At 39.4% G+C, this 14,970-nt stretch overlaps 1 protein-coding gene across 1 annotated transcript in view; it reads right to left on the bottom strand.

The window, feature by feature from the left end:
* Nucleotides 1–5,182: 5,182 nt before the first annotated feature.
* LOC141331835 (transmembrane protein 236-like) overlaps nucleotides 5,183–14,970 on the bottom strand; it is a 74,184-nt gene continuing 64,396 nt past the window's right edge. Inside the window, exon 4 of the mRNA XM_073836871.1 lies at nucleotides 5,183–7,629. Coding sequence (XP_073692972.1) covers nucleotides 6,830–7,629 — 800 coding nt within the window. The 3' untranslated portion in view covers nucleotides 5,183–6,829. The remainder of the gene's footprint in view (nucleotides 7,630–14,970) is intronic.

Here is a 14,970-nt window from a genome sequence, read left to right as displayed (position 1 = left end):
CCAGTTATTCCCCTGTAAAGGGAAGTGTGTCCAAACCTTTGCCTGGTAGTGTATGTGTGTGTATTTATTTATTATAGATGCTTCTAATATGAATATGCTCACAGATGTTTTGCTTTTGTTGTTTTTAGTGCTCAGAAACCTGCTCAACAGATGAATCTTGCTGTCCTTTCCTTGAGTCTCTTCAAACTGTTTTCCTCTGAGAGCGCTGTACAAACTTCAGATGATACAGATAAAAATACAGTACAAATACAGATATTTAAAGTGCACACACTTTAATATCAGGTAAGATTTACTTGTTTTATTTGTTGAACTGAATTCAGAAAAAGTTTTCAGAAATGCCACAAAGTCTGTGCACGTCTGTGTGGTTAGATGAGGGAGCTCAATATTGTGTCTTTGACCTTCATTATGTATGTTTTGATTATACTGTGTTGTAAATAAAATACAAATAATCTAAAAAACGATTTTTTTTTAATCTTCTCACATTGATTCTTCTTCTGCTAGTCAAGTCAGTCATTGATGGGGCCATTAGGGAGGGCTCTTTTGTCTTTCAGGTGTGAATTGCTAAATATTCATGGGCCATTGCCACACCTATGAATAATCCCTTTCGATCACAAAACATGTTTTAGAAAATTTACATCAATATATTGTTTTTTCTGAACGAGTGAACGAGATGATTTTCACATCATTTGGTTGATAAAATTCTAGCCTACGACATCCAATTATCAAAAGTCTTGTTAACAAATGGCCTGTATGTGTTTCATGACCTTATTTCAGTGACTTCAAAACTTTAGTTTTTCACTAACCACGCATAAACGTAGTTTTCTCAAAAACACAACCATGTACATTAATGTTGCTTACATATTATTGTAGCCCAATATGTGCTGATTACAATGTAATCAGACTTTAGCCATTAAAATGTTTTTAAGATACTGAAAAAACAACAAATGTCAGGGCATGTCAAACTTCTTCAGGGCCTCAAAACACCCTCAGGCCCCAGAGGGTTAATTTGCTATGTCCCATGCACTGCTCATTTAATTTGAATGAGAATAGAATATAGTCAAATCATAAAATTTTAAAATTTCGTTTTTCTGTTAATATTTTGTTAAATAAGAGATTACTCAGTTTGAGTGTATTGATCATTTGGTAATAAAAACAATATTTTTATTTAATAAAAAAAAAAGTTTGTCCATGTCCCTTGAATGGTTGTCCACCCTGTCATATTGTGGAATTTGTCACTTTAAGAAAAGGCCATCCCCCTCACGCCCCCTCAGCCGGCCGCCGCTGCTAACACGACACCGGTAAGCCCACCATCATGTTTACCTGCATCTGTGAGCCCTCGCTTAGCCTTCCCTGATAAATTTAACGGAGATCCAACTAAGTGTAAAGGATTCCTCCTTCAGTGTTCCATATTTGTTAATCAACAACCCGCTCTGTATCCCTCTGAAGCTAGCAGGATCTCCTTTGTTTGTTCATTGCTCACCGGTAAAGCTCTGGATTGGGCAACGGCTGTATGGGGCTCCGATGGGTCAATATTTCCCACCTTTGATTACTTCCTCCAACGTAGGCCGCACAAACCACTTGGGTCAAGGACACGCTAAAACTGCTGTTTTTCTTCGTGTTCTGAGCTTGAAACTACAAACAGAACTTGCATGCAGTGATGAGGGAAGGAGTTTGGAGGAATTCATTGAATTGACTATCCACATAGATAATCTGATACGATCTCATTGTTCCACACGCCTCAGTATTCCCAGCTATACCACAGGCTCTTCCACTGCTCTCCACCTCGAACCCATGCAACTCGGCTATACTCGCCTTTCCCCCAAAGAGCGGGAGCACCGCATGCAACTCCATCTCTGCCTTTACTGCGGGAAACCAGGTCATCTTAGGGCTACATGCCCCATTTGACCCGGCTCTTCTAGCTTCAAGGCAGTGAGTTCTGGCATTCAACATTGCTATTCAACTTCATGTGTCAGAATACCCGTGCGGTTAACCCTAATTCAGTCAGTAGAAGTCAGTAAAAGTAAATGCATTGATAGACTCTGGGGCACCCTAAAACTTCCTGTCTTACGATTTTGCTGAGAAACACCACCTCACTCTAACACCCAGCACTTCTCATTTGGCTGTCAAAGCGCTAGATGGCCGACCCCTAGGAGAGGGAAGGATCACCGCCCTTACGGAGGACATTAGAATGCAGGTCGGCTCACTGCACTCAGAAACTCTCAAATTCTACGTCATTCGATCTCCTAACCATCCACTCATCCTCAGACTACCCTAGCTGCGAAAGCACAAACCATACATCTCCTGGAAGAAGGGTGAGATTCAACAGTGGAGTCCAGACTGTCACAATCAATGCATGTCTTCCAAACCTTCCATTCCTGTGAACACCATTACCTGAGCTGATTCTCTCACCGAGGTCCCAGGCCTACCCACCGAGTATCACGACCTGACAGTCACTTTCAGCAAGTCCAAGGTTTCCCAACGTCCGCCACACCGACCCAGCAACTGTGCCATCAAATTAATTCCAGGAAGCACACCACCCAAAGGCAGAATCTTCCCCTTATCACAACCTGAGTCAGAGGCCATTGAAAAATATATTGAAGAGGAACTCTCCAAGGGCCATCCACTTCACCTGCAGCAGCCGGGTTCTTCTTCGTCAAAAAGAAGGATGGTACCCTTAGACCCTGCATCGATTATCGTGGCCTCAACGATATCACCATCAAATTCAGGTACCCTCTTCCACTGGTTCCAGCAGCCCAAGAACAATTACGTCAAGGTGAAGGTGACAAATGGAAAACTGCCTTTTCCACCTCTACTGGCCACTATGAATATTGTGTTATGCCCTTTGGGCTAGCGAACAGTCCATCCGTGTTCCAATCATTCGTCAATGACGTCTTCCGGGATATGCTGGACCGCTGGGTAATTGTGTATATTGACGACATCCTCATTTATTCAAGTTCCCTCCAGGATCATATCCTCCATGTGCATGCAGTCCTACAACGACTCATCCAATACCAACTCTATGCAAAGGCTGAGAAGTGTGATTTCCATCAGACCTCCATTTCGTTTCTTGGCTACATCATCAGCCATGAAGGGGTTTCTATGGATGAGGCTAAGGTTCGGGCAGTGACTCAATGGCCACAACCTCAAACCTTTAAGGAACTGCAACAATTTCTTGGCTTTGCCAATTTCTATTGTCGCTTCATCAGGGGTTACAGTATCATCGCACCCCCCCTGACCTCCATGACCAAAAGAAACTCACCACACCTCACCTGGCCACGGCCATCCAGGACTTTGCAGACCTCAAGTCAAGAATCACAACAGCTCCCATTCTTCATCACCCAGACCCTTCACTCCCCTTCATCGTGGAGGTAGACGCTTCGAATACAGGCATAGAGGCAATATTATCTCAACGGCACGGCTCACCCGCCAAAATGTTTCCTTGCGCCTACTACTCATGCAAACTCTCCCCGGCCGAACGCAATTACAACGTGGGCAACAGGGAATTACTGGCCATGAAATCAGCCATGGAAGAATGGCGCCACTGGCTAGAAGGTGCTCAAAATCCTTTTACGGTATTAACCGACCACAAAAATCTTGAATACCTCCGTTCCACTAAACGTCTAAATTCACGACAGGCCAGATGGGCTCTATTCTTCACTTGCTTCACCTTCACCATCACTTCCCGACCTGGGACCAAGAATACAAAAGCCGTTTCATTGTCCCGCATGTCTGAATCAGTGAACCAGCCCAACAACGAAGAGAACATTCTCCCCGAGAATCTGCTCGTGACACCAGTCCAATGGGATATCATGACCAAGATCAATTTAGCCAATGCCCAACATCCACCACAGCCTTAACGTCAACGTAAGCCTCACCTCAGGATACCACCCACAAGCCAACGGTCAGACAGAGAGGCTTAACCAGGAGCTTACTCGCTTCCTCCGCACTTACTGCCATAACCATCAAGCTGACTGGAGCAGATACTTAATGTGGGCCGAATATGCACAGAACTCCCTTATAAAACCCGCTACAGGCCTAACCCCATTCAAGTGCGTGCTAGGGTACCAACCATCTCTGTTTCCCAGTGAGTCAGGAGGAACAGGCCAATCGTCAGCGGCGCCCCAATCCAGAATACACTCCAGGACAGCAGGTATGGCTATCCACCAGGGACCTGCCACTCAGACTACCTTGCAAGAAACTCAATCCTAGGTATGTGGGCCCATTCAAAATTCTCAGACAGATCACTCCTGTTTCATTTCGTTTAGACTTACCCGCTAATTACCGCATTTCTCCTACTTTTTATGTCTCATTGCTGAAATCCGCTGATGATCCGGGAGAGAGGTCGGAGGAGGAGGAAGCAGCCGCTCACAGGGTGGGGGCTCTGTTACAAGTGAGACTCCTGCAGCATCTCTGTCGCACCATCAGAGGGAGCTTTCACCCGAGTACTAACCTTCTGATTCGGACTCCATTTCCCATTGACCCCTCACCTGTAGCCTATTACCCACTTCCTATAAAATGGCCTGCTTCCTGTTGTTCCCCGCGAAGTCTTGATTTGCCACTGGTGATCATTTCTGAGCGTTTTCGGTGTGTTGATTCCTGTTGTTGTTTGGACTGTTTCCTCGTGTGTGATTCTAGCCACCTGCCCTGACCATTCTGCCTGACTATTGGACTCTGATTCTAGCTGCCTACCCCGACCATTCTGCCCATCTGTGGATTACGTTTACTGTTTACTACTGTGTGTATGTCTTCATCTTTAATAAACTTGCTGCAGATGGATCCTCTTGCCTGACTCATTGTTACACTTTTATATTGTTGGATTTTTTTTTTTTTTTTTTTTTTTTGATGCTGATGAATGATAAAAGTATTGACAGCCAATCAGAAGAATCCATTCAACTTTGAACAGCTTGAGCATTTAAAGTGGCAGACAACCAACCTGCAGCACATATTTAGAGTGAACATGCGATTGTTCATTGGTGTGTAGGCTAACATAGTTACTGTTATAGTTATTTTATAGTTATTGTTCTTGGCTTAAAAAGTGCCAGCCAAGCTACTGGGTCCACACTTACAGTGTCTAGCATTTATAATTAATCAACAACACAAATTAAATAATGCATTTAAACCAAAAATGCATTTAAATATTAATATTTATTAAGTTTAACACATATTTGTCAATGATAATCATTCCTCATTTACTTGTAATATCAATAAGATGCTAAAATTATTTATACATCGATACTGTCATTCAGTGTAATAGACAACACTGTGATGTATCAGAGAATTAGCATTACACTCAATGACAAAACCATTACCCTGAATGATGAAACTTCTACTTAAGCTAATATTGCAGGCAACCAAATGGCCACCTGTTTCAAACAGTGAACTTGACCAGTACAGTTAATTACAATTATTCACAACATCTACTTATTTTTCATAAAATCTAACATTAAAAGTGTTTTTTGGCATTTCACTGAATGACGTGTTTCGTAACCTACATGAGCACACCATGAAAAATGGAAATGATATTTAAGAGCAATAAACTCACTTTCCTACAGCACCATGCGGTCTTCCAGATGCCATTTTAATGATGTCACTGCCAAATGAATATCAGGGCCTGTATGTATAAAACTTCTCAGAAATTAATACTTTGACTTAAGTGTCATACAATTTTCTAAGACTGTTCTAAGAGTAGTTATATAAAGTTTTATAAAGAAGCTAAAAGCAACATTCAGTAAAGTCTAAGACCGATTCTTAAGTATTGACTGAGGGGACATATATAGGTAAATGTTGTGAACTGCATTATTTTGCCATTACTTTACTTGAGGGGGCCAAATCATAATTAATTAGTTGTTAACTACTTAATTACTAAATTCAGCTCATGATTCAGTTTAGACTTAATATAAAACACACATACTAACCCAAAGAGTATTGAGCCCAATTAAGGGATGTTGTGTGGCTTTTCAAAAAAAAAACAAAGAGAACGAAGGTACAGTATCATCACAGCCTCCATCTGGATGGAGAGTAGACTGAACTGATACCCAGCAAACGTTCTGACCTTACCTGCAGTGTGCTTCTAGTTTGAACATTTGGAATTGTTCTAAAAATGTTTTTTGTGGATTTTGAGTTTGTTTGTTTTTTGTTTTTTTAGCTGCGTATAAGTTAAAATAGGGTGAGTTTAAAAGGAAAGAGAACAGCACGAAACAAACAAGATCAGTTATTAGTGCATTTAGTATTTTCTACACTTGATGAGGAGGATCAACCAATCCTTCGCCACCCAGTAATGTTTAACTGCAGATGTTAAAAGCTGAAATTATGATTAAAATAAATCTTAAAAGATAATTCAAAGTACTTATTATTCCTTCTTAAAGAGGCTGTTTGGTTTAGTTTACCCATAAATGTTAATTAATGCATTAACTATCAAACATGTACTAGCATGTAGTTAGGGCTTCCCTTATTCATGCAAGAATCCATATGACTTCAGTCATAGTTTAGGACAGCCCTTTGCTAGTTTATTATTAGTTAATGACTTTAATAATAATTAGTAAATGATGAATTAAATATGAATTTAGCTATTAGCACATGATTATTCATGTACCCTTATGGTAAAGGACTGTTGTGTAAAGACATGTAAATGGAATGCTGGTTACCTTTTTTATGCATATATATATTTATAGTTTGTTAGTTCTGCACCACTAGTGAACCAAACAGAAGTGTAAAAAATAGTTATGCTAAAATAACGCCTTGTCCCAGGCCTAGTGGACTAGGCAAACAAACAAACATGTTGCAATTCTGTTGTGTTGCTAGGCCTATATTAGTGTCCTAAACTGTCCCATTAGAACATCCTCTCAGTGTTGAAAAGTCTAAGTTTAGTCATGAAGTTGAAATAAATGTAGGCCAGACAGACCAGCAGATTCTTCATTACATAAAGTAGTGGTGTTACAAAACCAAACATGCCAATCAATGCCATCCTCAAGACTAGGAAGGGGAGGTCCTGAAAGACCACACCCAGAGGTGAGAGCAGGGGACTGTGAGGTGTTAGGGCCAATCGCATTGTGGAGAGGAAGCAGAAAAGGTAAACTGGTAATGCCCAGCCTGAAAAATATACAGGAGTGTGACCTGCAACCCGAACCATCTCTACTGTGTCCAGCCAGAACAGGAAACTGTCTGCAAAGACTTCAGCACGAGTATCGCTAGCCAGTAGGAAGTTAAGTGGTCCAGAATATGAAGAGGTAATGTTTTGGAAGGGTATGCTAGAATGTGGATAAATTCCGGTAATGCCAAGTTGCTGTCCATGGTTGCCTGGGACTCTTGGAACAACACCATTCCCAGGCAACCCTGGAACTGTTGTGTTGCCAATATGTCCTGAAACTGCCCCGTTGTTTGGCAACCCTGGAACTGTTGTGTTGCTTGAGAGACCCAGGACTGTCCCATTTCCGGGTATGCCTTGAACAGTAGTACTGCCAGGCAATCCTCGCATAATCGTGTTTGCTGCCCCTGCACCATGCTCTGTGCCAGCACTGCCAGTAGTTGTTGAAGGAAAAGGACCCGTTATAGGAGTGACAATAGGAGTAATTCTTCCAACATGTGTCAATAAGGTAGTGGGAATGTCTGCATCCCGAGCCAGTTCGTTAGCTGTATACACACACAAACACAAAAAAATAAGGAGCCCGTTAGAGAAATATAAAGATGTAAACATGTGATTCAATACTAAAATGGAAAGTACAAATAATTAGGTTTAGGTGCAAGCAGAATTATATATTTTAGTTATGGTCTGATGAAAAAACAAACAAAATAAAAAAACAAAGTGTCCATTTACACTAAGTGCAAATAGTCTGCTTTGTTGCACTAACTCCGCCCACCAATGTGTGGTTGGGCTGGACAACAATACAAAAAACAGCTGCTAATTGATGGCTTCTGTAGCATAGATGATAAAGTGCTTAATGCATTCTTTATGATGTGAGCGAATCAGCCTTTTGCTGAACTCATTCTTCTCCCTTTTCACATATCATCGCATTGGAAAGGCATTTATTTTTAAACAAAATTAAGGAAATAATCAAAAAGTTTAATATAAAGTATCGGGTAGGGTTAGGATAGGTGTAGGAAGGGTTTTATTGTCTCAATAAGGCAGCATCCATTTAATATATTATATTTATATTAGGTGGCCTTAACTATTATGTACTTACATAAAAAAATAAGTACAATGTGCAATATGTGGTCATATTGCATTGTAAAACACTTTTGCTTCTATTAAGGTGGGATATGGGTAAGGTTAGGGACAGGTTTGGTGGTATGGGTAGGTTTAAGGGTAGGTTAAAGTGTAAGGGATGAGTCAACAGTGGTAATTGCAGAAATTAATTACAAATGTAATTACATATAGGTTTTAAAAAAAATCTATGAGTACAATGTAAAAACATGTATGTACACAATAAGTATATTGTATCAAATAATTAATTTAAATGTAAGCACATAGTAGTTAAGGCCACCTAATTTAAAGTGGGACAAATAATTCTGATAAAAATGATAATTTACACTCAAAATATTATTGCAAGGCAAGGCAAGGCAAGGCAAGGCAAGTTTATTTATATAGCACATTTCATACACAATGGTAATTCAAAGTGCTGTACATAAAAGGAATTAAAATCATAATAGCATAAAAATCATACAAATTTATAATAATCACAACAATAAAAACAAAATTTAAGAACATTTAAGATGATTTTTAAAAAATGATTTAAAATTAATTAATACAGTAAAATGATTATACATAAAGTAATGCAATCTGTTCGGACGTAGCACAGTGCTCATTCAATAAATGCACAACTGAACAGATGAGTTTTGAGTCTGCATTTAAATGTGGCTAATGTATTAGCACATCTGATCTCTTCTGGAAGCTGATTCCAACTGTGGGCGGCATAATGGCTAAAAGCGGATTCCCCTTGTTTTGTGTGAACCCTTGATATTACTAATTGACTCGATCCTAGTGATCTGAGTTGTCTGTTAGGTTTATATTCAGTGAGCATATCTGCAATGTATTGCATACTCTTTCATAATGTACTACAATACTGAGGTGCAGATATTTGCCACTATTTTTATAAGTAGCATAAATGGCAGAAAATACCTCTATTTTTATATAGTGTAAATAGAATATATCGCTATTTGCACTTAGTGTAAATAGCATATCGCACAGAAAATACTGCTATTTTCACTTGATGCAAATAGAATCCACTGCTGTTTATACTTAGTGTAAATAGCATCTAATTGCTTTTTTATATTACTTCCCATGATGCTTTGAGCAAATGATGGGAAAAATTACCACAAAAATGGAAATAACCAGCAATCATGAGTTACACTGCTCAAATGTTTGCTCTATGTAAGCAATAATCATCATTAACAAAAAAAATGGGCACACACAAAATTTAGTAATACAAGGTGATATCATTTTCTTTCATAATAAAAGTAAGGAAACAAATTATTTGCAATATCTGCACTTGTTTTTAAAAATCTGCATTTTGTTTTGTCACATTGCAAAGTGTGTAAATTGCAGACTTCTGTTACATTTATTGATACTTTTAACAATTATGAAAAATGGAATACATCAGACTAATAAAAAAGGGGAAGGCAAAAATGCCATTGTAACATTTGAATGGAGGAATGGGACAAAATAAAATATTTAGTGTGGTTCAGTCCAGTAATCATCTGAGCCAATTTTCTCAGAATCAGACAAAATTTGAATAGTTTTTTTTTCAGAACCCCAGAGAATACCATGTGTACTGTGCAAAACTTATCATGCAAATGAAATATTTACATTCTCTATAATAATTTAATAAGTAAATAACGGTGAATGGCCAGTCAGAACTCCTGTAACAAACTGCGTTTTTAAAGTTTTTTGTAATTTTTGTGCAAAATGGTTTAAGCTTAACTTTTGAACTTCTTTAAAAAGAAGACAACAGAAGGTATGATATTTCCTTGAGAGACGGTACTGACAGGTGACAGTAGATAGTATGTTGTGGACTTTGCAAAAACAAAAAAAACATCTATTTAGGGTCTAAAAGCATTCACTGTGCGATGAAGCCTATTAGAAGTCTGTTAGAATAGCCTTATAAATCAAGCAATAAATGAAAACAAACCCTCTATGGGTTTTTATTTTTTCATATTTACTATTAGCTACCATTAGCAGTGATTGCAAATGTGCTATTAATTTTATACAACAGTGTAGGCCTGCGTGGCATCCTTGGCCCTTTTGAGCCCCCAGGTGGAGATGTTGCCTCTCACATTTGAGTTGGGGTAGTTGAGCATTCCGCTCTCTGGGAGCAGGAGCTGGCTGTACCTCCCTTGCGCTTCTGAGGGCTGAGTGCCTGAGTACCTCACTCTCGAGTCATTCCAGGTTGATAGGCCTTTCCTGGCCTCCGTAATGGCCTGACCTTGCGGTCAGTTCCAATATTGCTAGGGAGTTCTCCACCGGCTTTGAGAGATAAGAACTCTGCTCCTCGAGGTCTGTGTGCAGCCAAGGCTGCACTTATTGGCTTGGCAGTGCTACCTTCATTTAGAAGGGTTGACTGTGAGCCTGCAGTACCCGGATGGAACATGTCAGTTCTCCTCTTGATTCAAGTCCCAAGGACTCTCCTACTGGAGCTCCATGCACAGTCATACCAGGCTGTTAGGCCATATTTTCGCCTCCCTGTTAGGCTGCTCCTGTGATCAAGCTTGTTAAAGCTCTCCTCACTCTAGATGGTCGCCTATGAGCATGACTTGTGTATAGTCATAATAACAGCAAAACAATGTGCTTTTGTAAAATAAAGAAAACAAACAGGGTGCACGCCTTCTCGTCACTTTCTTCCCAGATAAATAAATGAAACAACCTGAATCTGAAAATGCAAGTAATTCCACTGATACCATTGTCGACCCCTGTTGAAAAAACAGCATATGCTGGTGAGGTAGGTTTTGATGCTGAGATGCTGGTTAGGTAGTTTTGTTGCTGTTTTAAGCTGGTCCTTTGCTGGTTTATGATGGTCCTTAGTTGGTTTATGCTGGTCCTTAGTTGGTTTATGCTGGTCCTTTGCTGGTTTATGCTGGTCCTTTTGCTGGTTTTTGCTGGTCCTTGACAGTTAAAGATCAGTATAAACCAGCAAAGAACCAGCATAAACCAGCTAAGGACCAGCTTAAACCAGCATCAAAAAATACCTAACCAGCATCCCAGCATCAAAACTACCTAACCAACATATGCTGTTTTTTTTTCGCCAGGGACCACTGGTGGTTAAACACCATACAGACTTTAAAATCTAGCAAATTACTTGACCATGTCAACTAGATGAGCTCCAGAGATGAACTGGCCCCCTGACTGAGCCTGGATTCTCCAAAGGTTTTTTTCTCCATTTTTGTCACAGATGGAGTTTTAGTTCCTTGCCACTGTCACCTCTTGCTTGCTTAGTTGGGGACACTTAATTTTCGGCAATATCGTCAACTTAGCTGGATGATGACATTACTGAATCAATGATGAACTTACATTAACTGAAAATTGGTTGTTATTATTGTCCTTTTGCATTATCGACACATTATTTTCCTGTTTAATACTGTAAAGCTGCTTTAACAATGTATTGTAAAAAGTGCTATATGAATGGTGACTTGATTTGACAGGACAGGCCTAGACCCTCTACCATTAAATAACTTGAAAGAATCACACTACGTCTGATTCTAAGTATTAGGTTCTGCCCTAGGATTGGGCTTTCCTGGATAACTCAGGCCTCTGGCTGAAAGGGATAGCATCATCAACAGCTGCTGCAGCGTCTAAGGGTATGCCCTTCTATGGCTATGTCGTAAAGGGCTCGCCAAATTTGGTCCTGGAGGGCCACTGTCCTGTGGAGTTTAGCTTCAACTCACCTCAACACACCTGCCTAAAAGTTTCTATTATGCCTACTAAGACCTTGATTTGCTGGTTCAGATGTGTTTAGTTAGGGTTGTAGCTAAACTTTACAGGACAGTGGCCCTCCAGGAGCAGGATTGGACAGCTGAGCTACACTGAAAAAACAGAACATGGCCTTCTTTTTATTTATGTAATAGTTTTGGTTTCTTTTAAAATAATTGCCTCATGTTTTAAAGTTGAGTGTAAATGCATCATGTAGAAACTAAGTGATATGCAGAGCGGGTACATTTAATTGTTTCGTTCACGTTTAAGTAAAGCAAATGAATAGCGTAGCAATGTAAAATCTCGCGATACTTCGCGTGATTTCCCTGCCCGCGTTTTGCATCATTGGAAGAAGAAGGATACCATCTTATTCACTTCGGCCCGCCAGCAAAGGTGCAGCTGCACGCCACTTTGTTCGGTAAGACCTAAAATTTCATCCAAACGTTTTCTAATGTTTAGAAAGTCAGCATTTCATGTTATCCAAACTTTAATTGAGTGCTATGAACACTTTTGCTCGCGCTGTTTTATCTGTATCAAATAACTTGCACTCGTTGCTTCAATCTCGTTTGCATATCTTTTCAAAGACTCAATTTTCTTTGGTTTTAAATGTAAATTAGTTTACAAAATGACCGTTCAGTAACATTGTCGGTTAACGGTACTGTTGTGTTAATAATTCGATATTAAACAAACTTTTACTGGCATCAGTGGCATTTTCTTATCCCCTCCCCCCTCCCCCTTGTTGTGAACAAGTGCCGCGCGGGCAGAGTTCCGAGGTAGAGATGTAAAACCGCAAAAAATACTTTGTTCTTCAGAAATAAAGCACTGTTTTAGGAAAATTCAACTGTCATTACTTTTTTAATTTATTTGCTATTTTTTATTATCCATTCACGTTACATTTTTGCATACAGAGAGGTTAATAAATATCGTTAGAATATGTATGAAATACATATAAAAAAAACTAATAAATTTGGCTACCCGTTTGATGCACCAAATTAATTTGATGGCAAAATAAGGACATTATTGCAATAATTGCTGTGTTTCATTGGCATGTTTATAGTAATGCAGTGTACTGAAATGTTTACATTTAAAGTTTACTAAGTTGTGAGTTGTGCTATTTTTAAAACAGTCTTGCAGTTTCCCAGGGGTCCATTGTTCTCTATGTGATTTTACTTTGAATTAATTAAATATGAAAATATGTGGTCCTTAATATACATTAATCTTTCTTTTCCCTCTTTATTACAGTGAATGGGTCTTTGAATTCTCCAGTGTCAGAGTGAATGTGGAAATGCAAGGTCTGCCCCTCAGTTTTTCCAAGTCGGTCTTGTATTCTGAGGCATTATCGATTGACACATAACAAGTACGTAAATATAAATCGTATTCCGTGTGTGCACACAGGCTGTCCATGCATTTTTCGGACATGGAATGCACTACACACTCATTTGAATAGATGTCATGCAAGTAAACCTAGTCATCAGTCAGGGGGCTGTACGTTTAACTGCCATTTGTGTTCTTGTACGGATCTTGTGTCTGAGAAGGATTACTGGACTCATATCAATGCACACTTAAAGCAAAATGAGGTTGTAACTTGCATGTTTTTAGGTTGCAATTTTGAGTCAAACATATTAGGATCTTTTAAATCCCACAAGAGCAGGAAACACAGATCTTATTCACTAAAAGATTTCAAATCTGGAATAGTAGTATTAGCCACAGTTGATAACTCTGAATCTCCTGCTATTGATTTTGATGATGACATTCATGAGAATGCTCAACCAGGCAGTAGTTCTGATGCTCCAAATGACCTTCCAGATGTAATTACTCATAGTTTGGCTGCAGCTTTGTTAAAATTAGAACATATTTCCAATGTACCAAGCAAAGTGATCAGTGACTTTTTGGGAGAACTTGACCACTTAACTGATTCTCTCTCAAAATTATATGCTGAAGGTGTTCTAGTGGACATTTTTAAGAAGTATGCGCTCCAAGTTGACAGAGGTGTCATAGAGGATATAATTTATTCTCTGTGTTCTGCAAGTCCTCTAAATAAGGCTATTGAGAAGGGTGGTATTTTGAGTTCTGCACATCAACGAAAGCAATATTACAAGGCACGTTTTAATGTTGTTGAACCAGTTGAATATACTTTGGATGCAAGAGAGAACAAAACATTACAGTATATTCCCATCCTAGAGTCCCTTCGGGTGCTCCTGAGTAGGAAAGATATTGTGGACAAGATAGTTGGTGATCACAAAACACAGAGGGAGAAAGAGACTGGAAAAGAAATTTTGTACAGGTGCTATAAAGATGGTTTACATTGTAAAGAAAATAGATTGTTGTCAGGGGAAGACCTAAGTTTATCTATTACTTTGTATGCTGATGACTTTGAGGTCTGTAACCCTTTGGGCACTTCTCGCAAAACTCACAAACTTTGTGCTGTCTATTGGGTTCTGAATAACCTCCCCCCAGGGTCCCATTCAAGCTTGTCATCAATTTTCCTGGCCATTTTGTGCACAACCAACAATGTAAAGTCATTTGGTTATAATAAGGTTTTAGAGCCCCTCTTACATGATCTATTGTCTTTAGAAGTTGATGGAATTTTTGTTCCACAACTGGAAAAATCAGTAAAGGGTACAGTGCAGACTATTGTTGCTGACAATTTGGGAGCACATGGAATAGCAGGTTTTGTTGAGAACTTTACAGGTCCCTTCATTTGTCGTTTTTGTACAGCACCAGCTTCAGACGTTCAGTTGCATGAGGTCAGGTCAGGAATTTTCAGCCTTCGAACTAAAGAAACACATGAAACCCATGTCAAAGCAGCCCTAGATAGTGGTTGCAGCTCTTTTGGAGTTAAAAGAGGCTGTCCTTTTACCAGCACACTTTCTCATTTTCATGTTGTCTGTGGTTATCCTCCTGACATCGCTCATGACCTTTTTGAAGGCATTGTGCCTGTTGAAATAGCACATTGTCTCACATTACTGATTTCAAAGAAGTATATCACATTGGATGATATAAACCATTCCATTCTAAATTTTCCGTACAAGTGGACAGACAAAACCAACAAGCCTCACACTTTGCCACAA

The sequence above is a fragment of the Garra rufa genome, chromosome 3, assembly GCF_049309525.1.
Source record: "Garra rufa chromosome 3, GarRuf1.0, whole genome shotgun sequence".
Lineage (NCBI taxonomy): Eukaryota > Metazoa > Chordata > Actinopteri > Cypriniformes > Cyprinidae > Garra > Garra rufa.
Note: the sequence above shows the minus strand (reverse complement) of the source record. Positions and strands in the feature narration are given on the sequence as shown.